Source organism: Lepidothrix coronata, unplaced genomic scaffold (assembly GCF_001604755.1).
Source record: "Lepidothrix coronata isolate B3197 unplaced genomic scaffold, Lepidothrix_coronata-1.0 Scaffold11, whole genome shotgun sequence".
Lineage (NCBI taxonomy): Eukaryota > Metazoa > Chordata > Aves > Passeriformes > Pipridae > Lepidothrix > Lepidothrix coronata.
Window position 1 is genome coordinate 481,899 of NW_016690191.1, and position 17,554 is coordinate 499,452.

Below are 17,554 nucleotides of genomic sequence, written 5' to 3' on the forward strand. Positions count from 1 at the left end.
CATTCAGTCCTTTCTTCCAAGAGGAAATTCCACATCCAGTTTGCATTCGGCTAAAGAAACAAACATCTCTGTACACTCGTTCTACTTTGAAATAGTTCCTCCTTGTTTGAAATCTGAGCTGTTAAATGTTCTAGTGCTGGAAGCATTTTTGCATTTCTGTTGTAGTTGTGCTGGTCAAAAGAACAAACACAGGTTGCTCAGTTTCCCAACACTTCCCTCAGCCTCCCAGACTGCTGAAAATGTGCCTCTTGATGCTTTAGCAAGACAGTAGTTCATTCTTTCATGATGAATTATATTTTTGCTGACAAACTTTATGTTGAGGATTACATTCCTGGGAGGAATGCAGGCAGCCTGTGAACAGAGTGTGTCTTTATGTGTGTGTGGCTCTCTGGGAAGCTGAGCAGGACTCGCAGCCCGGGGCTGCACCACTCCCCTTCTCCAGGCTGAGCTGGCAGGAGCAGTTGCAGGACTCAGACTTGGCACTGGAGTCATGGAGAACGTGTCCCACGTGATGTGGGATGCGCTGCTGGCCTGCTGTGGGGAGATGGAGTTTTGCCTACCTGTGGTGGTGACAGATCTGTGGTGCTTGAAGGTGAACAGCACCAGGGGCTGCTTTTTGGCTACCCAGCACTCCCCCTCTGTCCTCAGCTCTCTCCCCTTCAGGTCCTGCAGTGATGTAACAGGGAACAGAAGGCTCAGGGGAGACCTTACTGCTCTCTACAGCCACCTGAAAGGAGGTTGTGTGGAGGTGGGGTCGGGCTCTTCTCCCGGGCAACTGGTGACAGGACAAGGGGAAACGGCCTCAAGTTGCACCAAGGGAGGTTCAGGTTGGATATTGGGAAAATTTTCTTCAGTTGGAACAGGCTCCCCAGGGAAGTGGTGGAGTCATCACCCTTGGAAGTGTTAAAAAATCAAGTTAACATGGCACTCAGTGCCATGGGTGATGTTTTCCCAAAGGCTGGACTTGATCTTGAAGGTCTTTTCCAACCTTTATGATTCTGTGAAGGCACTCACGTGCAGAAGTACAGGCCAAGGCTGTATTTTTTGAGTGCCTTTCCTCCAGCTGGCCTTTGGATTCTTTCTAGGGTATAATTGAGGGGCAAGATTATATAGCAAGAGCAATTCTCCATGAGATTTTTATGGATTTTTCTTCATTTCCAGTTTCACTTAATTGTCTCAGTATTTTGCATACCTTGACATACTCTAATTCTGCCCTGTGACTGCAGTGCTGTATTTGGAGCCAAGGGCACAGAATGGTTCAGGGTTCCCAGTTATATTTTTTTTACTGTTCTCCTTTAAACTGGTATTATATCAAGGAAGGTGGAATTACAAACTCCATCATTAGCACTGACTTTCACAAGGGGCATTTTCAGCTCTGTGGGTGGAAGTTTAAACATGCAACTTCTGTCCCTCAGGCAACAATTTAGCTCATTAACCTATTATATTACCTAGCCCAATGAAAAGATTTTTAGAAGAGGAAAGACACATAGGAGCCTTGTAGCATGTTGGCTTTGCCGTATTTTTTCTTTGCAGTTACAGTAGGTGCTCTGTAAATACTAGGCCTGTATTAATCTCAGATAACCCAATGTAAATCCAGGGTAACTGTCTTTCATTCTTCTCTGCAACCCACTGGCCACAAGCCAAGGATCTCACTCAGCACAGTGGGTGAGATATCAGTCTCTCTTGCATTAGTGTAAATCCAGATTAATTCAGGCACTTAAGTTAGCACAGGCTTGTGCCCGTGCCACGCAGAGCAGGATCTGACCTGATGGACTGTGCAAAATCTTTGGGTAGGAACCATCCCAGATTCGTGCTCTGAGGTGAAAATAAATACGTGACACGTCAAACTGGGCTTCAACTGGGAGAGAAAGCAGAGGAGAAATCTTTTTTCTGCCACTTTACATCTTTTATAACCCCCTGGCACAACTTTCACTGCATTCAGAAAAGTTGTACACTCCAGAAACTGGACAGCACTAGTGAGGATCAGCTTGGCAAAGTGCTACATTAAACAATATTCTTGTTGCCAAATAATGTCAGTAGTGATAAAGCGCATTTGAAAAACCACCTATAGCCACCTGTCCTCCCTGAGCATCAGTAGTTGCCAATTCCTTTACAGTATTTTGCTGAGCCTATGAAATCCTGGCTATGGATTTTCATCCCAGGAGAATATTAACAATAGGGAGAGGGAAAAAAAAACTCATTTCCTATAAGAAAAATACTGGCTTTGTGCCAGACCTTGAGGTGTTTCATACAGGAGATCAGCAGTCATTCATCACAGTGGGTGGTAACAAGGATTTGTAATTGCAAATTAATTGTTCTGGCAGGATTACAGTAGGTCTTATTCTCTGAGAGATAAACCCCCAGCCTTGCAGTGCACCAGAAAACATGTTGGGGTTGGAGTTTGGTTTTTTTCCAAAAATACTCTACAATGTTCCAGTGCCAGGAAGGCATATTTTCCAAGCTCCAAATGATTGGGAACATCAACAAAATCCTCTATATGCCTCACTTTTAATGATTAATTCCCATTACATGATAAGAAGAGTAAATCAAGGACAGCTGTGGTTTGTGAGGTGTATTCAAAGCTGTTATAAATATAGAAGCAAAACTGCCCTTTGTTCTAACATTCATTACAAATTCATGGCTTGACCCAACATCTGTTTATGATAAACCATGGACAACTTGTTAATTCTTCGTAAAGGTCATAACTAAGTTCATCCTCTACCTTGAAGAAAATAATTTTTCTTGTTGAATCGAGAGAAGACTGTGCAGGAGGAATGGTGGCTTCAAACTGCAGTGGCACAGCAGAGCTGACAGACCCTTCCCTGCCACTTTGCCCCAGCAAACAGCTCCATGATTTGTGTGCATTCAGCACCACTGGGAGGTTGTCTCCAGGCCTCACTGGGGCACATCAGTTGTTCTCCAGAAGGTGATAGAACTGGATGTGACAGGAGAGGACCCAGCAAGCTTTAGGATTCAAACCCTCTGCTTCTGTGGTCCTGGACATGACCAGGAGCCAGAGCATCAGTGTGTCCTAAATCTTAAGTCCTGCCCATGGACTGCTCTGAACTGTGGCTCCCTGTGGTTTGTTCCTCTGGCACATGGTCACTGATGTGCAACCACAGCCTGTGTTGCCAACAGCTGATCTCAAAACACCCCTCGCCACAGGAGATGGGGACAAATGGCCCAAAGTTGGTTATATCAGCCAAGGACTTTAATTTGCACAATTCATCAGTGAGATGAATCTCACCCCTTTTGCTCTTTGATTCTCTGTCCCCACATCTGTGGGATGTCTTCAGCTGTGGTCAGAGGTGTAAACATTGCATAATGGCACCAGAGCAAGGTTGAGCTTGGTCTAGGCTTGGTCTAACAGCCAGCCCCAGTCAGTGCAGCTCTAGTTGGAAACCCAGGCATGGAAAGGGAAGAGGTGCCAACCGCGGTACTGGCCGTGTCATTCCCCTGGGCACTGTTGGCTCCAGAAGCCAGTGACTGCTCCTCCATTGCACAACAAATTGCACAGCTCATCCCTGCTGGAGTTTCTGGGAACATCCATAGTACAAATTATTTTGAAGGTTCCTTAGTAAAGGAGAATGTGCTACAAAAAGACCAGATCAATCAGTGTTTTGTTTGAAGTGGAGCACGTTCTGCCTCAGTGTTACTGTCTCATATTCCAGTGCAGCCTCCAGTGATCCTGTTAACTGGAAGAGTAACTTCTCTTTTTTTTTGATATTTTTATTTAAAAGCCTGGTCCATTAAGTGCATTTTTTTGATGGAGAGTTAAAGCCTCCACACCAAGATCAGTGGATTGGAAATGAAATTCCATCGTGACTATTTTACTCTTTTCTTTTAATGGGGAAAAGAAGAAAGAGTGAAAGACAAGCCTGTTCAAATGTATTGGCAATCATTTTCTCTGAGTTACTCTGATATGTTACAGTGTCTGGGACCATGTTTTTAAAAATATGAGCAGTAGTAATTCAGCATTTTAAGTTTGTAATACATATATGGAGAGGATTTTCCTCTTGAATCCTTACAGCACACCATATATATTATTAGCAGGGACTGCTGTAATTTTGCAGTCTTTCCAATAGCCTTCTGAGATTTGTAATGACTACTGAGGCATTAAGGTGACAGTCTTCCAGAACACCTTTAAGGAGCAATTAGTATCAGTCTGCTGGTGCTCCCTTGATTGACTGTGCAGAGAGATGAAATGCAGTGTTAATTAGCAACATGTCAAAGCTGAGTAGCTCCATGTCTGGAGAATGCTCAGGCAGGACTGGGGTGGCAGAGATGAGCAGCCTCTTGCTGAAGTTAAATAATCCTGAAGGAATCCTTGGTTTAATTACTTTTTTTAATAAATTGCATTGAGGTAGCATTGATCATTAACTGATGAATAACTAATAATGCATTCAATGGAGCTTTGGCTCCCAAGATATTCTTTCAGATTCACGTCTGGGGCAGGACTCAGGGTGGGACTAGAGCTCAGGTAGCCCCTAAAAGCCTTGCTCAGCACAACCAGCACATGCTGCTGTGGGACAGGGGGAATCCTGAAGCATCCAGCCTGGCCTGAGATCCCAGGGTTACATGGCTGTCCATTACTGTCTGGGTAGACTAAAATGAGCTTCATTATGCCTTTTACACTGGGTGTTTTTCACCATCAGTTCCTTGCAGTTTTTCAGGTGGAATAAGCTCTGGAGTATTTCCACTTTGTACCTTCCCCAGATCCAAACATTGCACATGTGCCATAGATGTCTGTGGTACCCTGTGGGCAGTACTGCATCATTTCACAGCTCTGCTTCATCCTGCTCTTGAAATCCACTTTGAAACCCTGTGAGAAGTAAGTTCTGCCTGAGTTCTAAACTGGATAAAATGACATTTCCTCATCAGCATCCACCTGGGCTCCATTTCAGGAGTACTTGGGGACACTGTCACTACCCAGAATATTCATGTGTTCAGCCCTTAATCTCTGAACTCTCTGGACACAATGGAACTTTTCAGAATGGCAGAGTCGAGCTGAACTGTGCACTGAGACAAGCTGGATGTGCTGGTCAGGTCTCAGGATCGAACAGTTTGAAAACACAGCTGTAGGCAGTTTGCAAAAATTGCTTCTCCCTTTTCCTGCTAAGATACTGTGACATCAGCCACGAGCATTTGCTGCCACAATTTATTGTTTCTTCCCACACTGAGTCAGAAGGGTATGCTGCTTTTTTTTTTCCGTGGCTAAATTAAACAAATCAGTCATTTCACAGAAGTTTCCAAATGAAAGCTTGTTGTAAGCAAGACCAGATATGTTCTTTTACAGATCTGGGGTTCAAAAAGAAGAAAAAAAAAAGGGAAAAAAAAAAAAGAAAAGAACAAGGAAGCTTGAAAAACAGCTTACAGTTTCCTTCGGGCTAATTAGATCTTAACAGTGAAAAGGCAGATATTTCTTTCTTTAGCATGATGCCCTGGTGAAAGTTGACCTGGTGTTTATGAAAGCATATTGCACACTGCTTTTCAGCTAGAACTGTGGAGTTTTAAATTAGTGATACTCATAAAAAGCCTGATGTGAAGGTGTGTGGAGCACTGGCTTTGAAAACACACTTATGTGTATTGTTAAGGTCTCGGGAATGGAGCAATTGCAGACCTTTTGTCATTCATCTCAGATGCTGGGTTAGAATGTTATTGATAGGAACTTGTCTTGCTTTCTTTCTGACTTTCATAGAGGCAAGAAATAAGACCCCTGAGGGAAAAAACACTCTGCCCTGTCCTAACGCCTCGAAATAGTTGAACTCTGAAGTCAGTAAAGCGTGACTGGATCGCTCAGTATTGGAGCTTTAGCCACAGTGTTATCCTTGGCTTCAGCAACTTACAGCAAACTGGGGACAAACCAGTATCTTTGAACATCAGGTGGCTGCAGAGTGATGAATTTAAAGAAAAAAACATCTTGCCTACAGCTTAGCTATGAGTGTCATCCTGAACTGTGTCTCCCTCCAAGAAATCAGCCTTCTAAACACTGGAGTGTGCTCAGGGTTGGCTGAAGGGGTGCTGTGCCCTTCTGCTGGAAAAAGCAAGTCTCTTACAGAAAAAGAGTAGCATCTGTCCCTTAGAGGTTAGAAAAGTGACATTTTAAAGGTGATGTGTGGTCTGAGCGTATCCCTGCCTCGCCGGCAGCCCTCAGCTAAGGCATGAGCAATGATTCCTGATCCCACTCAGTCCTGAGGGGATCACGGCCTGTCCTGAGGGGATCACAGCCTGAGGTGGGAAATCTGTACCTTTTCTGTCCCCTCTGAGCCTCAACACAGGGATTCTTTGGACTGGTCTCTCTCATGTGTTCCTGAGCTCTACCCTGGCTTCATACATTCTTATTCCCTTCTCTGTCTGTCTTTTGTAGATCAGGAGTTGATGAAGGCCCTGACAGATCTCAGCACTTACTGTAAATTCATTCTATTTTAATACCTAATATTCTCCTGAGGCATTTGCTTTCAAAGCAATTAGACATCTGTCAGCACCTTTGGTAGGTTGCAAGCTTTCAGATCAGTATCCTAAGGTGGAAATAGCATTCCAGCCGAAAAATCAGAGCTTGCTCTTTAGGTTGGAGTTTTTCAGTGAGTAAATCTTCTTTAAGCTGATGAATGCAGCTGCTGCCTTGACAATTTGTGAGTTTATTTCCTTCTGGATATCCCCACTGGCTTGCATGTTGCTGCCAAAGAATGTGAACGGAGGCATTTTTGTCTTCCTTTTGCCTTCTCAGGCTGAGTTTGAACTGGGAGTTACAGGGGCTCTCATTAGGTCCATTTTTTCGTAACTGTTCATTAACCCTCTCTATTTTACAGTGCTGAGCATTCCTTTGATCTGTGCATGGGGGTAGATTTCCACTTTACAATGGCTGTATTGTCAGTTTAGGGCATTATGGTTAAACTCCATGAATTCTGCATGTGCATTTTCCTGACAGGGACAGCACTGGCAGTGCCTGGAGGAAGGGAAAATCCACTTTTCTTTTTGTCACCTCTGTTCAACCCCTTGTCCAAGTCCCAGCTTCCCAGAGGAGGCAGCTTGCTGATGGGTTTTTCCTAGTGAATCCAGTGCTGAAAATTGTTCTGTAGATTTGCTTGCTTGCTCCATAAACATTTGGGAACAGAGATCCTGTAGCAATACCTTTAGTTGTCCAGAGGAGGAGGGGGAAGGTATTTATGGGAATTTGCTGTTCAGTTGGAGTTTGGTTTTTATGCCTCTTATAACGATGTCCTCTTTTCATAGTGCAGCATGAGTAAGAATTCCCCCTTTTTATGTATTTTGTATCTATTCCTATTTCCTATTGAAATTCCTGGGAAAGAGACTATCCAAGTAGAGTTGAAAATTTCGTCTTAAAATAAGCCAGATGTCCAACCTTCCTTTAGCTGCCAAGCCCTAAAGAGTTCAAGAAAGATGTTAAAATCTGTCTTCCTGGCTGTGAAAAACTAATTGCATAGCATAGGTGATGATCCCAGTCTCCCAGGAGAAGGAATAAAACTGCTCCAGGCAAAAACTCTGCTGTTATTTGTCTGAGGACTGGAGTTGGCAGTGTCTGTGGAAAAATGTTTCATTGGTTACCCTCCTTGCTGGTTAACAAATGCAGAGACAGGAACACAGACAAAGGTAGGTGAGTGTTTGTATGTTGGTATTTGAAAACCTGATTCACCTGATGAGAAAAATGCTGTTTTCTTTCTTTTTTTATTTCTCCCCCCCGCCTCCCCCTCTGTTAAGAGCATTTGTAAGCACAGGGAGTGCTTACAAGGCAGAGAGAGAGGTTTCAGACTCACTGTGTTCCAATCATGTGAAGGAACCCCATGGCCTGGGATGTTTTATGCCTGTGTGGTAACAGCTTTTCTGTTTGTAAAATGGATGTACAACTCGCTCCCCTTGCAAAGAGTTTGGGGAGGATTAAGGTTAGTAAAGCACTGAGAAGAGTAAAAGTGCCATTGAAATCCTGAGGATTAGAGGTTGTATTTGACCAGTGATGTGGAAGGGCCTAACAGTTGCATTTCTCAGGATAAAAACTGTTCACTTTAAATCCAGTGGCCATGCCTGGCTGGATTCCAGGCTGGTGGAAGTCACTGAGGGCACACGGTGCTGGGGAAGAGCAGAGGGACACCCAAAACTGAGGAACTGCCCAGATCTCACTGCAGAAGCTCAAGTTATGAAGGGGATTTCAATAAGGGATTTTAACAATTGCTTTTTGGAACAGCTCACTGTAGGGAATGGAAGAGAAGGGTTCATTCAGCATAATCCTAAATCCATAACTATTGTTGAGGTATTAATAGACAGTGACTAAACTTCTATGTAAATCCAACATCTGAAAATCAAAGTGCAATACTATCTGTCATAAACTAGTTGACCCTAAACTGAAATAAGAAGATTGTAAACAGAAAACCCCCACAATTATTTATTTTTTTTAAAAATAAGTTCCAAAATACATGTAGAATTTTAATATAGCACAACAGCTGCCTTCAGAATACAAAAGTTCCAGGTCCTGGAGGGGGCTGCATAGCTGGAAACATGGAGGTAAAGCTGCACCCCAGGATGACTCAATGGCAAAGTCCACGAGGGGTCTGAGCCAGAGATTGTTCCAAATGGAGAAATTCAGTCCTAGAGAAAGGCACTGGGAGAAAAAAAATAGGAGTAAAGAGCAGTGGAGCATGGGTGAAATTTAAGAGAAGGGCAAATACAAACTTGGTGAGTTCACCAAATATAAGAAATGTGTTTAATAAACTGTCATTAATGTGAGTGACTAAAGGAGAAAATCAGAGGAAGAACAAAGCTTTCCTGCTGTATCAGATGGTCTTTGAGAAGCAGCAGGGGTTTCTTGTGATACTTCCAGAACAAAATGACCACATCCTTGCTGTACTCACCTCATGGATGGGAGAAGAGGCCTACACACATCCATGTGTTTTACCCTTGGATGCCAGTCTTACAACATCCACACTGCACGCACATCCTTTGTACTTGGACTTCAGTCCAGCCTCAGTGCTGCTCATCTTCTGAGCCTCCTCAATGTTTGGCATTCACCTTTTGAGAATTACCACTCTGAGGTGATGATGTTTTTCTGGGAGAAAGCTCCAGTGTCCTGACTTTGGTCAGAAACAGCAGAGGACAGAAAAAAAATGATCTTTTTTATATCATCCTATTGATACCTCCCAAGTGTTCCCTCACCTCCTCCTCTCCCCCATCATTTGTTTGTGTGTGGCTTTAGCAGAAACAGGAATCTTACCCAAGTCCTGCAACCCATTGTTTCTTTATGTTAAATACAAGGTTCTTTTATTAACTCCAGCTGGTGCACCTCCCTGTGCTCCCTGTGTTTGCTTTATTAAAACTGAGCAGCATGCAAGTAGGACATTGTAAATCACAAATGACTGGGCCAGAGGAAGAGGGAGGGAGAGGGAGGGACTCCCATTGTAGGACAACAAAGAGAGCATATAAACAGCCTGGGCCTCCTGGCTAATGGCAGCCAGAACTCGTGAGTGCAGTTTGCAATTGCTCCCAGGAGGACAGACAAGTGCCAGACAGTTAGCAGGGACAGATGAGAGGGAATGCTGGAATACCTGATGTGTTCCCTCTCGATGTGGAGCAGAGCTTCTCAGAGGTCTGGGAATGCAGGAGCTGCCAGCCTCTGCTGTAATCCTGGGATTTATCTTATAGCAGTGCCTGACCGTGGTCATCATGTCTGTGGAGGAAGCCTTGTTACACCATCCAAGTCTTGGAGAGAAATTTTAAACCAAGACAACCAGCACCACTCTGTCCCTCATGGAGAGGGGGGCGGAAGCTGCTGGTCCATAATTAAGCAGTGTACGTTTTCCAGCTTTGCCTCTTCATGGCCAGTGCAGGGAATTGCATTTCTGCCTGCTTGAATCATGGGCATCCACAGGGACAGTCAGAGACAGTCCAGACAGAAAGACAACAACTTCCTTCCCTGTGCCAGCAGAGTCCCTCTGCTCAGAGCTCTCCTTCTGAACAAACCCAGCAGCCGTATGAGGGTCCCTGGCTGACACCATGACCCTCTTGTTGAGTCCCCAGCACCACAGTGAGCTGCTGGTCTGCTGCACACTCAGCTCTGGCAGTGACTTCTGTGGTGTGCAAGATCTGGAACCCTCTGCCCGGCGCCTGTCTCAGTGTCCTCTCTCCCGCAGTGCTCCTCCACCTGCGGGAAGGGGCTGCAGTCCCGGGTGGTGCAGTGCATGCACAAGGTCACGGGGCGCCACGGCAGCGAGTGCCCGGTGCTGTCCAAGCCAGCAGCCTACAGGCAGTGCCACCAGGAGGTCTGCAACGAGAGGATCAATGTCAACACCATCACCTCGCCCAGGCTCGGTGAGTCGGGGTCTTGGGGGGAAGGTGCCGCCTGGGAAGGGCCAGGCAAAGCCCGGGGTGATAAAAGTGGGCTTCAGAGGTTGCCCAGAAATTAGGAGAGGGCACCCCCAGTCAGATTCCAGACTGAAGGTCTAGTGTGGGTGTGTCTTACCAAATCCCTGCCTTAGACTTTGCCCAAGCTGGAGTGCTTGGTAGAGAGCACTGGAGGGAGCAACAGGAGCACACAAATGGTGGGTGGTTGGTTGGTTGATCACAGAGGTGAGGCAGCTGACAGGTGTACCTTTCTCCATCACAAACACCTCCACACTCGTCCTGTGCTGCAGTGAGTGTGAAGTGTGATCATTTATTCATCAGTGCCCCAAGGGAACTACATGACCTTGTAAGGTAGAGCACCAGTGTTTGGGTTTTTTTCCTTTCATCTGCTGCCACATGAACGTGGTTTGATGAATTGATTTGCCCAGGGAGGCAAATCAAGCCTCTTCCTGTGATTTTCTGTCACTGTCCTTCTGCTCACCCTTCCTGCACCCCCTGTGTCCCTGGCAGAGGTGGGAATATGGTGATAAGCTATCTGTTTCCTGAAACACCTTAACACTGGATTTAAAAAATATCACTTGTTAAGGCTTCTGTTAATACAAATTTATGGGAACCCCTTGATTTTCCACATCACATTTGCTCAGTTTATAAGGGGATACAAAGATAAATACACTAAAAATAATATCTTTCCAAACTTCATCCCTGTGTGTTCAGCCACGGCTCCGAGAACCAAGTTGGTTTCTTTACATTTCACATATCATCACCAGTAAGATGAAGCTAAATTAATGAATCAGCTGCACTGACACAGCCACATCAGTGCCTCCCATCACATTTTGGTGCAGGAGTGTGGGTTGTAAACAATGCTGTAAGAACTTACCAGAAAGAACAACCTTCTCCCTCACAGCTGAGCTGGTCTCATAGGCTGAGAAGCCTCTAACACACCTGAAAACACAGAGCTGCTAAATAATAGAGAACTATTTTCTAATAGCGCTGTCCAGTGTTAAATAACACTCAAACTAGGAATGGACTTGAAGATTCTGAACTGAAATTTGTTTCCCAAAAGTTTACCAGATGTTTTAAAAAAAAATGGGAACTATCATTCTTGCAAATTCAGTCACGCTGAGGGGCTTCTAACCCCTTTTGGTAAAGAACATATGAGAGTACTTCCCAGATATTTTAGCACTAAGAACATAGTGGAAGGAAAACATTTCATTTGAGAAGTAAGCCCTTGATACACTGATGAGACAAGAAATCCATCCTAATTCACATTTTAGGACAAAGCAATAAAACGCTCACGTGTTTAGAAGACTGAGGAGGCTCAAGTCCCTGCTGAAAGTAATCTGCAAGTAATTTGGGAGGCTTTTGTTTCTAAACCAGGCTTGGAATCACCAGGGCCAGAAACAATGATATTTGATATTAACAGAAAGATATACCATTGAGTGTTTTGCTCTTCTTGCTTATAAGCAATTCTAATTGGATTATCTTTAAACAGGATTTTCTGTTTTCTACAATGGAAACATCACCAAAAAAAAAAATTACACAGAAAAAAATTCCAGTAGTCTACAAAAACCATGCTGCCTTGTCCCCATTCTGGAATGGTTCTCATCCTGGGTAACATTTGCAGAAGGATTTAAATGTGGGGGGTCACTTCACCTGTCTTTTACATCTGTGTCTCAGTGAAGATACATTCGAGGGGTTTACCCTGTCTCTCAGGCACCTGAGCCATGTCTCTGCCTCCACATGCTTCCTGTCTTACTTCACAACTTTTGAGGGACTTTGGACCTCTAAAATATTAGTCCTAGCCTTGTTTGTGGCTCAGTTTCTATTATATAAAGTCTCAGATTCATCAGGTCTATCTCAGATGTTCTCACAAGATGTGTAGTTTATTCAGCTGCATCACACGGCTTCCCATTGGCTGTGAGGAGTTCATGGGCTTGTATCTGGGCTGATGCTTTAGTCCTTTTGTTCATCCAGGCCTGTTTGTCACTGAGACAAAGTAGGTGAAACACAAGGAGGTTTGCATGTCCAAGGAAGGAAGGAAGCACCTCCAAGATGCTTCAGTAGCAGGAACATCCTCTGCTCTGCGGTGCTGACAGCGAGGTTGGCCCCCTCTTCCCTCAGGTGCAGGGTTTTAATCACACCTGCCATGCTGTTCCCTGGCTAATCTGGTAGTTTGTGCTCTGTTTTCTCCCCCAAAGCTGCTCTCACCTACAAGTGCACGGGGGACCAGTGGACAGTGTACTGCAGGGTGATCCGGGAGAAGAACCTGTGCCAGGACATGCGGTGGTACCAGCGCTGCTGCCAGACCTGCAGAGACTTTTATGCAAACAAGATGCAGCAGAAGAGTTAATGAACCTGTGCCACTTCCTAGAGTATTCCAGCTGTTGGTGTGTAAATCACAGACTAGTAGGTCTGAGTACTGGAACTTCACGAGTTGCTACAACGTGGTGGATCCCAAAGCAAACCCAATGAGACTTGAAACCAACTGTACAGACTGGATACCAAAGTCATCCGCTCATCCACCTGAAAAACAACAACCAGAAAGGGTCATCTCAAGGAGCCAATCCTTTTAGAGTGTTTTGACATCCTTACATTTTTCATTAATGCTTTTTACTTTAATATATTAAATCATCAGCCACTGGATGGCTTGCTACCATAAAAAGGAAAGGACAAGAGTTGCAAAGTGATCACATATGGTACCTCCATGGAGGAAGGCCTCTGGCAAAGTAATTCAGCAAAGGTAGAGACATTACTAAATCTTTTAATCTTGGCTTTCATCTGATGTTTTCAACTCCCAGCAGTTATCCCTCTGTAGGGTGGGCTCGGAGGGACATGCATAAATGAAAGGCTTAATTTAAAGAGAGGATTTGCTGTAAAAGCTTTTTAAAACTGATAGCAGAGGATGGACATCTCTGAAAATCCTACAGAAAACTCAGTATAATTATATCCAACGTTCCAAGTAATATTTTTAGAGCCACTAATAGGGACTGCTTTTCTTTCTAATTTTAAAAAACAATCCTCTCTCTCTTTCCCCCAGAATAATAGAGTTTCTTTTATGAAACCTAATTTTTCTCTGGGCTTAATGAGATGGAAGCTTTTAAACAGCCGTAGATAGTTGTTTTTTTCTAAACAAGAACCATTTCAACCAGAAATCATTCCATCCAGTAGAGCTCAGTGAGGGATTGCTTGGCCTAATTCTAACTTTTAGAAGTCAGTCAGATAATGAGATTTGTTGGTTTTTATGAGGACTGTGAAACTGGATAAAATTGGAACAGAAACTGGATTTGGAACAACCTTTGTGAGAAGGATGTAGTGGGGAGCACAGCAGGTGTCTCCTGTCTCTGGGCTCTTGAGCACAGCTGAGGTTATGTAGCCTTTTGAGTCAAAAGTAGTCAGGGATACAAGACATTCAAAGTGTAACTTGGAGCTCCTGGAAGCCCTAAGGTTCAGACTTCCATTGCTTTCAGTAAGGGCTGGGAATTCCCTCAGTGGTTGGAATACTCCCTGTCCCGCTGTTGTGGTGCTGTCAGGTTTGGTGCTATCAGATTGGTGCTATCAGAGCACTCAGCAAGTGCCTCCTCCACGTCTCTGCACTTTAAACCAAACTCCTCTCTGTGATGTGAGGCTTGAAACAGGAGCTCTGCCCAGGGCAGGGTCTGTCCCCTCCCTTGTCACACAGATCAGTGTCTCCCTATCATGTCTTGCTCCAATAAGTATCATTTCCCGTGCCAGGGTCCGAGGCCACTGGGGCCGTGGTCAAGTTCCAGCCCCTCCTCCTGACAGGAACAGAGCCCTTTGGATAATTGCAGCTTTGTACTCGCTCTAGAACTGCCTGGGACTGTTTTACTCCTGGGATCTGAGCACAGAACCAAGCCCAGCTACTCCTCCAGCTCCTGGATTGCAGCTCCCACCTGGCCCCAGGTTGTCTTTGTTGCTGTTGTCTCTTTTTTTCAGTGCAAAGAGGGGTAAAGACTCTTAGTACCAAACATATCTTTAAAGCAACTTTTTCCTCCTTATGACAGTCCTTTCCATATCCAGGACCTCACTGCAATAATGCATTATTAGCATTTTATTAAGGGCTAAATTTTTCAGGCACAGGAGGGGGATAATGTTCATCACAGACTAACACAGTGTGGGCTTCACATTTGCATTTCTGCTTATTAGTGCAAATTGAGTGTGTGTGCACAGCAGGGCTGGCCTGATGCACAAAGGCACCTTTGCACACCCTTTTTTTCTCGAGTGCCTGTCTCAAACAAATCTGCTTTCCAATGCCTCAGATGATTTTCTCTATCAGGGAAATGATTCCAGCTTGGTTTTTATTATACTGGGTGTTTTTTTTGGCGACTCATAATCAGGATCAGACCTCCTTTTTCTGTTATTCCCACCCTGTCACCCAAACACAGAGGTTGTGTAACTACTTAGCGAGTAATCAATGGAAAATGTTGCTGGCAGGGGTGACAGGGAAGATTTAGGCAATACCAGGGTGTTGTTCAGTGGGGCAAATTAGCAGGTAGAAGAACTGCTAAGGAGAAAGTTCCAAGAGATCAGGGCCCAGAGGACCTGGTTTATATTGGTAATTCACAGCAGTATTTCCCCCTTTGCCTGCAGTGACTCTGGGACTGTCCCACTGCCTCCCTGCCACCACAGCCACCTCTGGGTCCCTCTACATCCCTCACTCAGTTTGGAGTTTGCTGTTTTTCTCTTAATGGGCAACATTTGCCCATGAAGTGGCCCAGCCCAATAAAATGCCACCCCTGTGCTGAATATTTGTGGCATTAGGAACACTCAGGTTGGGCTGGTGAAGGATTTGCCATTGGGTTTCTCTGCTGTCTTGGCAGAATAACATGTGCATTTATCATTACTGGTGATCAAAGGTGCTTTTCAACAGCAGGGAACATTTTCCTTCTGGTGCTGCTCTGTCACCCTCTCTAGGTAAAGGTGGGCTCCTGGAGAGGTGCATAGGAGAAGGAAGGATTTTAGTTCTTCTGTTTTTCAGTAATAATTCACTTCTGGCCATTGTCCAGAGCAGGATACAAAGCAGGTTAGACCTGTGGCCTGTCCCCATCTCCTGGGTTCTGGACCCAAAGGACATTTGGATCCGAGTTCTGGGTCTTACCTAAGGAAACATGAATTTACAAGGAATTTTTTCGACTGTCTGAGCACTGAAAAAACCACCTCCCTTGCTCTCACAGGTTAGCATGCATCAACCTTTTATGTTTTATAATCAAACCCCAACATTAATTAAAAACTGGTGGCACAACACAGCTCCATTTTATTCCATTCTCTTACTTCCTATGGTGACAACCTTCCCATGTTATAATAGCCAGAACAATAACAATAACAAATTTAACTCTGTTCAGTACTCCTGCACTTCTGTTTTGTATCATTTTATAGGAGCTTTGCTATGAATTCACAGCTCTGCTCTGCCCTCAGTTACCACATTCTGGTGAAAAGAAAAGCTGTTTGTTTCAGTGTATCTATGACAATACTTTTTTTTAGTTGTTGGTAAGAGTCTGATGCTCTTTTGATTACAGTGGTGGTATTTCCATATTGTAAACAATACTCTGTACTGTTACTAAAGTACTGTACATTTCTAGTTGCACAATTGTGTTATTGAGTGTAGATTCTCACTATCTCATGTATGGTGCTATTTTTTGTTGGTGGAAAAGAATCTTAGCAGTCGATTATTGCTTGATATTTTATTATAATACAGGGATATATTCTCCATGGCAATAATATCATTTAAGTTTTCTCATTACAGAGTGAAATGTATATATTTTTCCATTAGCTACTTTGCATATGTACTGTATCCATGGTAATTTTCTTCTTGGTGCTGGTTATAAATAGAAAAGATAAAAACAGTCAAACTAAATGGAACCAGTTGTAAATGAAAGCCAAAACAAAAAAATAGGAAAGAGGATCATTCAATTTTGAACAAATTGAGTATGTTGTATAATAAATTTATTTTTTCCATAACAACTTTAATAAGGTTTCTGAACTTGAAACAAAAATACAAAGCAAACCAAACAGCATGAAAATTAAGAGAGAGGAGTGAAGCTGTAAGTAAATACATTGTGCATCTGTCTAATACTGGACTGAGACTGGGATTTGGTTAAATCTAAGCCAACTTCAGTAGCTGTGGTCAGTGTAAAAGGTCATGTGGCAGTAAAATTCTGACATCTCAGAGTTCCCAGTGTGCTGACAAATCAGGAAATGATGGGTCTTGTCCTGGTTAGGTTGCAAAATAAAGCACGGGGATGTTAATACCTGAATGATGCCTTGCAAGGTCTGTGCTCAGTGACACAACAGTAAAAAATTCCTGTCTGGAAAAAGCAGGCCAGGCTCTGTTTGGGATATCCCTGTGCGTGCCTGAGCTGGAGCTTGCTCTTGGGGAGAGGGACATTTTGGAGGTGCTTTTGGGAAAGGTGGTTCTCCATGTGTGCAGCACCTTGCTGTGTGTTTGTTGGGAGCAGCTCCACAGGCACCAGCTAATAATGAACAGTGCTGAGCATGTGGAAATTTATATTGGAGCAAAAGTGTCCCATCCGTTGGGAAGGTCTCTCCGTAACCTGGCTGCACACTGCCCTGGTGTGAAATAAATGGAATTACTCCAGTGCCAAGTGTTTTGGGTGTCTTTGTTGTAGGCACTAGGCGGAATCTTTGTGCTGTTTAACTTCCCCCCAGCATGGTAATGATGTTTTTTGCAGACAGCTGCACAAAGCTACACCTTTAAGATCCTCTCCCATTCCAAAGATGCCATTGTCTGTGTCCCAGTCCAGCTCAATCCTTGTTAAAAGGACACTTCTTGGAGATGGGAGCAGCATCTTCCTAAAGGACCCTTAAAGACTCAGGAATATGGTTGAGTAGTGACTTGGCAGTGCTGGGTTAAGGGTTGGACTCGCTGATCTTAAAGGTCTTTTCCAACCTAAACCATTCCATGCTTTTATAACAAACCGAAGCACAGTTGGTGTGAGAGTCCTCCCAAAATGACTTCCAGAAATGGAGTCTTTGCTTACTTTAATAACGGAGCTCATTTACTGATCTCACACTGGCTTCTTTGTCATGGCACTACATGGATCAGCTTCCTGGTTTTCTGAGGCAGCCTTAGGAGACACCAGGCCCTGCTGCCATCACACACAACTGTTCACAGCAGCAAAAATCCTGGAACTCCATCCAAGTGTTGCTGTACATTAACAGATCATCG

General features: G+C 44.2%; 1 protein-coding gene across 1 annotated transcript in view; it reads left to right on the top strand.

The window, feature by feature from the left end:
• ADAMTS17 (ADAM metallopeptidase with thrombospondin type 1 motif 17) overlaps nucleotides 1-16,932 on the top strand; it is a 166,944-nt gene extending 150,012 nt beyond the window's left edge. Inside the window, exons 22-23 of the mRNA XM_017804950.1 lie at nucleotides 10,140-10,317; nucleotides 12,549-16,932. Coding sequence (XP_017660439.1) covers nucleotides 10,140-10,317; nucleotides 12,549-12,700 — 330 coding nt within the window. The 3' untranslated portion in view covers nucleotides 12,701-16,932. The remainder of the gene's footprint in view (nucleotides 1-10,139; nucleotides 10,318-12,548) is intronic.
• The last annotated feature ends 622 nt before the right edge of the window (nucleotides 16,933-17,554 follow it).